Source organism: Tupaia chinensis, unplaced genomic scaffold (genome assembly GCF_000334495.1).
Source record: "Tupaia chinensis unplaced genomic scaffold, TupChi_1.0 Scaffold143602_1, whole genome shotgun sequence".
Classification (NCBI taxonomy): domain Eukaryota; kingdom Metazoa; phylum Chordata; class Mammalia; order Scandentia; family Tupaiidae; genus Tupaia; species Tupaia belangeri.
Genome location: NW_006203448.1, coordinates 2,600,162 through 2,612,329, shown reverse-complemented (window position 1 = coordinate 2,612,329; position 12,168 = coordinate 2,600,162). Strand labels below are relative to the sequence as shown.

General features: G+C 55.0%; 1 protein-coding gene and 2 pseudogenes across 1 annotated transcript in view; 1 reads left to right on the top strand and 2 right to left on the bottom strand.

Moving 5' to 3' along the window:
- Nucleotides 1-2,441: 2,441 nt before the first annotated feature.
- Nucleotides 2,442-4,324, bottom strand: LOC102468853 (poly(U)-binding-splicing factor PUF60-like; annotated as a pseudogene).
- A 1,630-nt stretch (nt 4,325-5,954) lies between these two features.
- LOC102492533 (40S ribosomal protein S10 pseudogene) lies at nt 5,955-6,508 on the bottom strand (annotated as a pseudogene).
- A 1,204-nt stretch (nt 6,509-7,712) lies between these two features.
- Nucleotides 7,713-12,168, top strand: part of PRRC2B (proline rich coiled-coil 2B) — a 59,706-nt gene continuing 55,250 nt past the window's right edge. The window contains 3 exon segments of the mRNA XM_006164330.2: nt 7,713-8,082; nt 8,680-8,857; nt 11,813-11,915. Coding sequence (XP_006164392.1) covers nt 7,968-8,082; nt 8,680-8,857; nt 11,813-11,915 — 396 coding nt within the window. The 5' untranslated portion in view covers nt 7,713-7,967.

Here is a 12,168-nt window from a genome sequence, read left to right as displayed (position 1 = left end):
GCCATCTGCAGTTGCGTCCAGTGAAATGGCTTAATGAAAGAACACAAGTGCTGTAAGGTGGGGGTCCATCACTTAATTTGCAGAGGACCAGAGGACGGTAAGCTCTGGTCACCCACGGTCCCTGTACATGTCTCTCTTCAGGCCGACTGACGTATCCTGGGCCTCTGCTCTGAGACCACATCAAGGCTGGGGGAGAGCAGAACTCACCTGTGGGGGTTTGCACGTGGGGCAAGCCCCTCCCCCACAGGTGCTGTTTCCATTGCAGTGATGTCTGACTCTCAGTGGCCCAAGTTTATGTGGAAATGCAGACTCCAGTCCCGGGTGTGGGGAGAGACCGCCAGTTTGCTAACACTCAGCAGACACCACACATGCGGCTTCAGTCCAGGGCCTTCCTCCGTGGCTGTGAGGGGTAGGAAGCATCTCTTTCACCTGGAAACAGTATGTTCGTTAGTGTTTGTTAGCGGTGAGTTTACTGGGAGGACACGCTCGAGCCACCTTGCAGACATTTCCAGCAGAGTGGCTCATGCACAGGGTCTTCCCTGGTGTGCCGGAGTCCGGGCACGGTCAGGCTGGTCAGGCTGCTGGCCTTCTAGGGCTCCCGGTGGGCGTGGGAGGGAAGAGATGGTTCTCAGAGAAGCTTGGCGTGCCCCAGGTAGGCCCACTGGGAGCTGCGTCCACTCTGGCCTCTGCCCCAAGGCCAGTGGGTGGAGTCCAAGGTGTGTTTGTACCAGCAGCGGGCAGGAGGTAGGACTGACAGATTATAAGACGACTTCTAGCAGTGTTTATACACACAAAGGTGTTTCCTGGTCAAGTTTCAGAATTAAATGACACTGGTTTTAGAAATCCAGCATGCTGAGATTCAGGGTAGGGTCTTTTTCAGGCTGGGTGAAGGGGGAGGGTTATAGCCTGCTGACTGTCAGGCCTGGCTTGTTGGACATGCAGTTGCACCCTTTGCTTCAGCAGCATTGCCATGCGTGTAGTGACTTAAAAGGGATGAGTTGGTCTGGCAGGTGGCGTGGTGGTTAGGCGCTAGACTCCCACGTGGCTGACCGTGGTTCAAGTCCCGTGCCCCAGGTAGGCCCACTGGGAGCTGCGTCCACTCTGGCCTCTGCCCCAAGGCCAGTGGGTGGAGTCCAAGGTGTGTTTGTACCAGCAGCGGGCAGGAGGTAGGACTGACAGATTATAAGACGACTTCTAGCAGTGTTTATACACACAAAGGTGTTTCCTGGTCAAGTTTCAGAATTAAATGACACTGGTTTTAGAAATCCAGCATGCTGAGATTCAGGGTAGGGTCTTTTTCAGGCTGGGTGAAGGGGGAGGGTTATAGCCTGCTGACTGTCAGGCCTGGCTTGTTGGACATGCAGTTGCACCCTTTGCTTCAGCAGCATTGCCATGCGTGTAGTGACTTAAAAGGGATGAGTTGGTCTGGCAGGTGGCGTGGTGGTTAGGCGCTAGACTCCCACGTGGCTGACCGTGGTTCAAGTCCTGGACCTGTGGCTTGCTTTCTCACTCTTTCTTTCTTGTAATCTGGAAAAATCTTCCCATCCCAAATTCCTTAATTTGATCACATCTACGGAATCTCCCTACCTCTGGCCATGCAAACGTGACGTGACTCTGGGTTCTGGTGGTTAGGGTATCCTCACTGTGGAGGACTGTTAGCTCTGTGCAAACCCCTTGGACAGGCCCAGGTGCCCTGTGCTGGGTCGGGGTAAAAGGCCCCGCTCTTCTCTCTTTATCCCCCCGCAGCCTCCCCTGCCCCTAGTCCCCGTGGGTATTTCCTTCTAAACTTGGGGTCAGTAAATATATTCCCCTGTGGCTTTGTGGGTTGTGTGTTGTCTCTGTTGCAAAGTCTGTTTTTTAAAACAATATGAAAAATGAAAAAAGGGGGGCAAGAAGTGGCGTAGTTAAGGTGCTAGACTCCCACATGACCGACTGGTTCTAGTCCTGGACCTGGCTACTTGCTTTTTCACTTTCCCTCTCTGGTGAGTGTATGTACCCTATAGCAAATTAAATAAAGGGAGAAAAAAACCAAATATTCTTAGCTTGAGGACTGGATACCACCAGGCCATCACCCGGGGCCCTGCCCCTGTCCTAGCTTGGAGGCTTAGAGCAGGGCTTCTGCTGTGCCCAGGGGCACTCTGCAGCAGCCTTCGTTGGATTTTCTGCATGGTGAGTTTGACTTATGGAGAGCTCATTCTGCTTTATTGGGGAATTTCTTTTTTTTTCCTTTTTGAGAGATTTTCGCTATAGGGCACATGTGCTCGCCAGACAGACAGACAGAGACATAGAGACAGAAAGTGAGAAATCACCCCCCAGGGGGGATGGTCATGCCGCAATCCCTTCTCCATTCTCCTTGGGATCTTGGGCACGCACGCACACGCACCTGGCGTGAGTTTTAAGCCACCGGGTCCGGGACGAAAACCGCGGTCGACTACATGGGAGTCCAGCAACATAGCCATTACGCTAACTGCTGGTTCCCTTTATTGGGGAATTTCAAGATGGTGTACAATTGACAGCTTCTAGTTGTGAGCCTGCCTTTTTTGTTCCCTCCGGGCGACGACACGCGCACCTTTATCCACACTACAGGCAAGGCGGCCGCAGTGCGGGCAGGCCCAGGAACACCGCTCGGGCTGTGAAACCAGATGGACAGGAGTGAGTACAAGTCCAGAGCCCGGCGGGGCAGAGAGGTCACTGTAGTCGAAACACTCCTGATTGTACACTTCCGCAACCACCTTGTGGCCCGCGAACCAGCGCCCCTTGAGGGCCTGGAAGGCCTTGTGAGTTTCTGAGGTGACGGACAGCTCCACGAAGATCTTGACGATCTCAGCGTCCTCCTCCTCGCCTTGTTTCTCTTGGTAGAGGATGGCGGCACCTTGTTTCTCTTGGTTGACGGCACCAAACTTGCCACACTCCTCCGTTACCTCCCCATCCAGGTCGTCGATGTCCTTGGGGTCCGCCATGTTGTGGAGGACCATTACTGTGGACTGTGAGAGGGGGCAGCTGAGCCTCGACGCCTGCGCAGGGCACTGCCCACCTCCGGCCGGCCTCCCCTGCCCCTGCCCTCCGGAGGCGGGGCCCACCTCCTGCTTGCGCAGCAGCTTCCGCATGACCATGTGGTGCGCGCTGCCCGAGATGCTCATGTGCTCCTGCTCGCTCAGCATCTTGGGCCTCTCGGACTCGGGAAACAGCTCCTCCTCCTCCTTCTTCTTGCGCTCCAGGAGACCCAGGGTGGGAGGGCTGGCCAGGATGGGGTTCACCACTCCCACAGAGTGGATGGTGACCTGAATGAGAGGGTGGGCGGGAGTTACACCTGTGATGACTCCAGGGGCCTGGGCAGCCATGACAACCTGGGGCAAAGACCCCAGGGGCTGGGCCAGGGTCAGTGCCGGGAACACCAGTCCAGGTGTGGCCAGGGTACCCAGCACCTCTGCTCCAGCCACTGCTTCCTGAGCTGTGATCTTGGTTGTGGCTGCACTGCGGCCGTAGGGGGAGCCCTCCAGGCATGGCAGGCGTAAACGGGCATGGGGGGCGTGACAGCCTTTCCCACCCTCAAATACTGGCCACCCAGGTCGAAGAGGTTCATGGAGGACACAGCATGCTGGGACAACTGGACCTTTTCATACTCAATGAAGCCATAGCCTTTGTGCTTGCCCATCGTGGGGTCCCAGGCCAGAGTGCAAGACTTGATTTTGCCAAAGGCCTTAAATACACCCTTGTCGTCTGACAAGTCCTGGTGCATGGAGGCCACATAGATGCGCCTGAAAGCCCGAGCCGCCTCGGCCAGCTCGTTCTTTGATGGACTGGGCCTCCCCAATGTGCTGGGCCTGCTCACCTTGATGTTCCGGCCCCCCAGCATCACTGAGTTCATCTGTCCCAGGACCAGCTGCGTAGCTTCTGGGACCTCATACTCCACGAAGGCGAAACCCTTGTGCTTCGTGGTGACAGAGCCCCAGGACATGTCGATGATGCTCTTGATGGGGCCGAAGGGGGCGAAGGCCCTGCGGACGGTGCCCTCCCCCAGCTGATAGTAGATAGAGCCGACGTAGACCCGGCACATGATGGCCAGTGCCCGCTGCCGCTGAGCCGCCTTGCAGGTCGGTCTGCTGCTGGGTGATGGTCTGCTTCACCAGCACGCTCTCATGCTCTGCTCCATGGCGTATCTCTTGGCCTTCTGGAGGGCCTCCTGCTGCTCGGGCATCAGGGGAGGCAGCCCCAGCCTGGCACCCGTGCTCTGCCCGTTCTCCATCTTGATGGAGTCTGTGCCCTGTGGAGGCTTCCATTTTGTCTCCCACTGCCGTCGCCACCTTGCACCCGTCGCGGCCGCAGTGTGCACCACACACTCCTACTCCTCTCTAGTTGTGAGCCTTTCTGAGGCAGGCGAAATCTGGTCTCTCAATGTGAGGGGCTTACAATCCTGCAGGGGAAGGATTGCTACTGATCGTTCAGACGTTCGGGGTCGGAAACCACCAGGGTCAGCCGAGGAGGGAGATCGAGAGAGAGGGTGTGTTGTGGACTCCAGGTATCCCTCTGTGGTCCGTGGGCTGTGTGTTGTCTCTGTTGCATAGTCTAAATAAAGTTACATAAGATAATTTTTAAAAAATTAATGCATAGGAAAATGCCTAGGGAGGCAGCAGCCAGGTTGTGAGCATGGGAGTCAGAATTTGGACACGGCTGGTTCCCATCCTGGTCGTCACCATTCTGTGCTCTTGGCCTGGGTGGCAGACGGGGGAAGCCGTGGGCCTGTGTGACTGCTGACGTGCACGTAGGGCGTGAGCACCTGGGGTTTCTTCATGCACTGGACTCCTACACCGGCCTCTCCCCTTGGCCACAGTGAGATGAACCAGGTTTGGACTCCTACACCGGCCTCTCCTCTCGGCCACAGTGAGATGAACCAGGTTTTGAGCGTGGGGAGGGAGTTCGGTACCCAGCCAGAATGGGGAGAAGGAGGGTGTTTCCCTGAAGGGCTGCTGCGCCTACACGAGTGTCAGCTCCCGGTGTGTGTCCCTTGGCATCTGTCCATGTCCTTGTTTTTTTTTTTTTTTTTTTTTTAATTTGCTATAGTCACATGAGCTCACTGGAGAGTGACAGGGAAAGTGAGAAAGCATCCCCAGGAAGACTGGCCATGCCATCCTTCCTCTTCGTTCTCTTTGGATTTTGGACATATGCGTGTGTGCTTGGTGTGTGTTTCAAGCTGCCAAGTCCAGGATTTGAACCTTGCTGCGTCGGTTACCACACTACCTGCTGGCTGGTCCACATTCTTTCTGGGTGTCTCCTAGTACGATTGCATGCTTATCTGTTCCTGCAGCAACCACAGGTCCTTGTGTCAGCCAGCATTTGTTAAATGGATGAGAGGATGCTTGTGTAAGAGCACGCTTTTTCTGATTTGACATGCACCAGCTCCTCTGCAGTGAGGCCCGTGATGTCAGCCTGTCGCAGCTCCCTTATTCCGGCTTTGCTCCCTGTGCTTGATGGTCCTAGCTTATAAGGCAGTTGGGCATCTCTTTTCTGAAAAGCTTGGCCCAGTGGTGTATCTGGTTTCAGGACTTTTCAGGTTTTGTGTCTTCGCACATGTGTGAGTTATCTTGGGGATGGGGCCCCAGTCCGAGCCCGGACAGGGTCCGAAGCGGTCTTCAGCTCTTCGAGGAGTTCCGTGATCCCATAGGACTTGGTCTACTGGATCCAGGATCTGGCGGATTGACACTCTCTCTTTCATTTCCAAGGCAGATGCATTTGTTTCACACACCTTACGCGCTGAGCGGAAGTACTGTCACCCACTCCGTTTGTATTGTAGCGCTTGGCCTACCACAAGTCACGTGAAGTCAGGTGTGGAATATTCCACATGCGGCGAAGTGTCAGTGTACAAAACGTGAAGGGTTTTGGAGCATTTCAGATTTCGAGTTTTCAGGTTAGGGGTGCTCAGCCTGTGGAGAGTTTTAATTTTTTTTTTTTTTTTCCTGGCCACAAGTTTATTTAACACAAAATAATCTCCAACTTTACTGAGGTGGCTGGCCACGTCCACAACCAAATCCGCCTCTAAACCGGAACTCGGTGGCTGACCCGGCCCCAGCCTTGGCTTTCTTGTCCGCACCAGGGGGCGCAGCACTCTGTCTGTGGGTGTCCCTGTCAGCTTCTCTGTGAGTCTCGCAGGTCGCTCGCCCTCCAGACCTTTGGGTCGGGGCCTGCCAGTCTCAGTACGGCTTCGGCGCAGGGTGGCAGGCACGATCTCGGGGGGCGGAGGCAGGTGGAGGTAATCGCGCAGGTACTGGATACCCTCATTGGTAAGGTACCAGTAGAAATCTCTCCAGGCAAACTGCTCTTTCACGTAGCCACGAGACTTCAGAGACTGCATGGCCTTCATGACGTGAAGGTTGGGCACATGCTTGTCAGCCAGCTCCGGGTGCTTGGGCATATAGACATCCTTTTTGGCTACCATCACTCCCTCCTTAAAAAGGAGTTCGTAAGTGGCAATCCGGTTCTTGGGCATCAACATCATGGCGGCTACCAGTTTTAAAAGTCTTTTCAGGTGCAGAGTGGCTCTCCAGCACACGGAGCTTCCTCCTGGTCCATGTGGCTGCCGGCCGCCCATGGGCAGACCTTTGGCTGCAGCGGCCACGGAGGGCTTCTCAGCAAGCAGTGGCGGTTTCCACGGCTACAGTCTTTAAGGGCATTTTGTTTTATCAACATGCCTGACTGGGGCTTTGGCTTTTTTTTTCCATGCATTAATTTATTTTTAAAGTTATTTTATATAACTTTATTCATTTAATTTGACTAGCGAGGGAGTGAGTGAGTGAGTGGGAGAGAGGGAGAGGGAAAGTGAGAAAGCAAGCCACCAGGTCCGGGACTGACCCGCATTTAGCCATGTGGGAGCCTACCACCTTAACCAGCATGTCACCTGCCAGCCTTCTTCTTCTTCTTTTTAAAGAGTTATTTATTGATTTATTAATCATCATTATTTTAACTTGACCCGAGAAGACAAAGTGAATCAAGCTGCTGGATCTGGAACTTGAACTGGAATCAGCCATGTGGGTGTCCAGCTTCTTAACCACCATGCCACCTGCCGGCCCCACCCGTGCCTTAACTTCAGTGGGAAGTAATGGGGACTCGAACACGTTTTTTCTTTTCCCTTTTCCGCATTCTGTGTGAAGCCCATAGCCAGGGGGGTGTGGAAGAGAAGGCAGTGAAGTCTGAGCCCTTGGTACTCCACACGCAGCACCCACTGGGCCCTGGCTGAGTGAGAGCAAGCTGGCGAGGAAAGTGCTGGTGATAGACCCACAGATGCTGTGAGAATCGGAACCTGACAGGCGGGAAGTGTCGGTCTTGGTCCTCTTTCAAGACGTCCCCTGAGTGGAGGGACAAGCGTGTGTGGCTCTGCCTCCCGTTGAGCGTGGCCCATCTGTCTGTTCTGCGTGTGCCACAGAGTCCGGCTTTCCTTGGCTGAGCGCCGTTTGCCCCCTGGATGCTGGTGCTTCACTGTGAAAAGGGCGTGCACCCCGCTTACTTAGGTTGGTTTTGAGGTTAGCAGCTAGGGCTGAAGTGGGCTCGCACCTTCCCCGTGCTGCCGGCCTTCCAGTGTTACATGGGTGTGCTGCTCGGCACGACTTGGTTTTCCATTTTGAGAAGCCCTCCTGGAGTGAGGACCCAGTGTGTCGGAGTGCACGCCGCAGGGTGGCGGGTGTGCAGTAGACCCCAGCCAGTCCCGCAGAGTGTGAGAAATGAACAGGTCTGTGGGTCACCTCGGCTGTCCACGAGACGCCCTCGGACTGGGAGCAGGCTGCTGTGGGTGGTGAGAGCACCTTTCTAGGGACAGGGTCCGAAGCGGTCTTCAGCTCTTCGAGGAGTTCCGTGATCCCATAGGACTTGGTCCGCTGGATCCAGGATCTGGCAGATTGACACTCTCTCTTTCATTTCCAAGGCAGATCGGGAGCGGTGCCGAGAAAAATTTCCTTACTAGATGACATTTCATCGCAATGTCCGATCGTTTGGGGCAAATAACCAAGGGCAAGGATGGGAAAAGCAAGTACTCGACCCTCAGCCTGTTTGATAAGTATAAAGGGAAGGCAGTAGACGCGGTTCGCCCCTCAGGTAAGACAGCTCTTCACGCCCCCTCAGCCCTGGTCCGTGCAGGCCTCCCTCTGGGCCTGTGGGGCCACCCGCTAGTTCTGGGAAGGCAGAACCACCCTGTTTCTGCCTGAGTCTGGTCTCAGGGCCCCGAGTATCCCAACTCTACCGACGGAGAACGCACTCATCCAGTCCTTCCTAAAGCCACAGGCAGCTGGCTCCCGCTGGTGGGCAGGGGACCGCGAGCCATCTCCTTGTCCTTACAGTTCACGGGTCCATATTCTGGACTTAGTGGGGAAAGGTCATGCCGACCTTGTCCACACCGCCGTGGAAGGTCTGGGTAGAGGCATCCCTGTGTCATGCCACGCACCTGAGCAGGGTGGGATGCAGGTTCTGGGCCGGCTGCGTAGCGGGGCACAAGCCTGCTCTCTCTGCCTTGGCACAGATTTCAGAGGCCCGACACTCAGGTCCTGGTTGTACAGTGATGACCAAACGCTTCCCTTTGTTTCCACGGCACATCCCCAGCGTCTTGTGTTGTTGGCTTTGTTGTCAGTATTCTGAAGGGGCCCCTTTCCCTCTGTAACTTCCCTGAGCAGTGTCCGTCCCACCCTTTTTCTGCAGTTATTCCTAGACATGGCTTACAGAGTCTCGGGAAAGTTGCCACAGCCCGGCGCATGCCACCACCTGCAAACCTGCCAAGCCTGAAGTCTGAAAACAAAGGAAACGACCCCAACATCGTGATAGTACCCAAGGACGGGACAGGATGGGCAAACAAGCAGGACCAGCAAGACCCAAAGAGGTGAGCTGCAGGGTTGGGGTGCGCAGTGGGTCACCCCAGTACCTTTCCTAAAGAATAAGGCAGCGCTGGCTTCCAGCAGCCACGCTGGGGAATCGGGGGCATGGAACTGCTTCGCTCCGCCCCGCCTCCATGGCTTCGCGTGCTCCTAGCTCCTGGCATCTTTTTTCTGGCCTTTGGAGCTGCCACAGCAGCACTCTGAGACCAGTGTCCCCGAGTGCCTCATCAGGAAAGGCCTCCTCACCCTGGGAGCTGTGCAGTGACAGGACCACTGTGCACAGGGCTGGCATGTGGGTCCTTTGCTCCTGGGAGTGGAGTCTTTGCATGCTGAGCTCCAGATGGAGAAGGCAGCCACCCCTGCGGGCCCAGCAGATGAAGGGGACTGCAGACCTGCTCGCCAGGGAGGACACAGAATCCTCGTTATCCAGGTCACTGTGTGGCAGCTTCCCTAGAGGCCTACTTCCTACCAGCAGAGCACAGAGGAAGCCTTAGGGGCAAGGGTCTGTGCGGTGTTGTCATTAGAGAAACCACAGCTGCAGGCTCTGAGAGCCTGAGGCCCTCGCCACGCCAGCCATCGCCTCCTCCCCCTCTCATCTTCTCTGTCTGTCCTGGCTGCTGATCAGGGGAGATGGTTTGCTCCTGGAGGAGTTCGGGCAGGCACAGGTTCTCACCAAGGCTGGCAGGTAGAGCCCTGCTGCGGGCCTTCCCCTTCAGTGAAAGCAGAGCTCCAGAGCTCCAGTTCCCATGCCCTCCTGCCCCTGCATTGCTCAGGGCCCCCTGCCGATGTGGGGAGCAGACGGTAAGCCGGACCCAGAAGGCAGCGGCCAGCCAGTACCTTTCCTTCCCAGTGGTCACTTGCATGGCGTGTGGGGAGTGCACGAGTTATTCAGCCAGATGCCTGTAAAGCAGTAATAACCCACCAAGGGCCAAAGAAGTTACTTTTTAAGTTTTCCTCAGAGCTTGCATAGGCATGTTGGCCGTGGTGTGGCACGGCTTCAGGGAGCAGATGGCACTGCGTGGTTTCAGCCAGACTGCTTGTTAGGTGGCGGAGCCTGGGGAGTTGGACCTGTGAGCCTCAGTGTGTTCCCTTGAGGTCAGTGAGGGGTGGATGGGGTGCCGGCAGGTGCCCAGCCCTGAGCTTGGCATGTACAATAGCCAGGTACATGCGGCATTGTCGCCCTTCTGTTAGGTGGCCCACTGCAAGCTCTGTAGGGACCCGACATGTTTCAGTGGACGCCGTGCAGTGCCTCTGCTGCCAGCTTGGGGGGGAGGGGCACAGCACCCTGCCCTCTTCCTATCCAGTCCCACCCAGTGCTGGCATCTGCTTCGCAGGCTGTTCATCTGTAGGGGAGAGGGGGAGAGGGAGTGTTGCAGGAGGAAGCAGCTCCCAGGCCATGTCTTCCCTCTGGGCATCGGGAGGTGGCAGAGTGGGGGCTTTGGAGTGGACTCAGTGCTTAGGTTTGGAGAAGACAGAATTGCCACCCCGGGGAGCTTCCATTTTCAGGAGACGGTGATGTGAGAGGAGCAGCAGCCTTGGTTGGTAGTGATCGTAACTGCTCAGGTGATCCTGGAAGGAGGCTATCTGTGGAGTTTGGCTTCAACTTCCAGAGAAGCCCCCGGTGTTGGCTGGACTCTCGCCACGTGGGTTGCTGCCCTTCTTGAATCTCCTTGGTTGGAAAAGTAAATACAAAGAGTGACCAAAACGCTGTCCAGTCAGATTGGGACTCTTCACCCAGAACCCGCCCCGGGTGCTCCAGAGATTACTGGGAGTGGACACTGGCAGAGTCTTTCCTGGGGGGCACTCGGGCCTTATCTGGTAAACTACAAAGCATCTTTTGATACACCAATTCCATTTCTGAGGTCTTAGGCTGCCGACTGACTCACACAAATCTGCAAAGAGGTATATGGAAATGTTCACTGCAGGTTTATCTGTAATAGGAAAGAAAGAACAAAAGAAAACGCCTAGATTAGAAATTGGTTACATTGTGGCCCATCCATTGTATTGTTTCATCAGCGAGAGAAACAAGTAGGTTCCTTCATACATTTGTCATGAGAAGATGCTTTAAGCAAGTTAGGGACGGACCAAAGATGGTATAATGGCTATGTCCCTAGCCTCCCACATAGTCGACCACGGTTCGAGTCTCTGACACAGGGACTTAAAACTCAGCCAGGCGTGGGACCAGCAGATGGCATAATGGTTACATTGCTAGACTTCAACATAGTTAAAAGTGGTTTGAGTCCCGGACCTGGCTGCTTAAACTCACACCAGGTGCATGTGCATGCTCAAGATCCCGAGAGAATAGAGGAGAAGGGATTGCGGTGTGACCATCCCCCCCTGGGGGGGGGGTGATTTCTCACTTTCTGTCTCACTGGAAAGCATGCATGCCCTATAGCGAAAAATCTCTCTCTCAAAAAAAAAAAGTTAGAGAATTATATGTATGGTGTTCTCCTACTCATGTTAAAAAAAATACTATGTTATATATTTAGAAAAATCTGCATTAGAGTTTTCTCTGTGGAGGATGAGATCGTGACGAATTATGTTATGTATATTTATAAACTTATTTTTACTATGAGCATGCATTTCTTCCGTAAGCCAAGAAAAGGTAAAACACCATCAAAATCTCGTGTTTCGAGTAGCTGTGGGCTCTTGGTCGGGAGTAATGGGCTCAGGCCTCTTCATGCCAGTGACTGTCTCCCTCCCCGTTCACAGTGAGCCTTCAGCTTTTTTGCACAGAGGCCATCTACAAGAAGGCAGAGGACCATCCTGTTTTGTGAATTGACAGTGAACAGGCTTCAGATATGGCTGGGTTTCTTGTTTATGCCAGCCTGGGAGTCTCGCGGAAAGGGCCGGAGGAGGTTTTGCCCCTGAGCAGAGCGGTGGCCACTCCTGGCCATGCAAGGCCTCATCAGCACACCGTCTGGTAACTAACGCCCACTGTGTGCCCCGCCTTCCTCTAGTTCCAGTGTGACGGCCTCTCAGCCGCCGGAGTCGCTGCCGCAGCCGGGTTTGCAGAAATCTGTCTCCAATTTGCAGAAACCGACACAGTCAACCAGTCAGGAGGTAGGTCCTGGGGACCCTGTCCTAACGCCGTCCTCATCCTAACCCCTCAGGGTCCCTGCGGTCGGTCTGGCCAGAGCTGTTGCTGAGAAGGTGTGGTTTTGTGTGGCCTATTTAAGTAGCAGGCAGACCCAGTCGTTCCCTTTAGGCGGCGTGCCTGGGCAGTTGTGATCACTGAGGACAGAATGTGGTCCACAGCCTTTGGAGAAAGGGCCCCGACCCAGGCTAGAGTACAGAGGCCTTCTTTGGTTCCTGC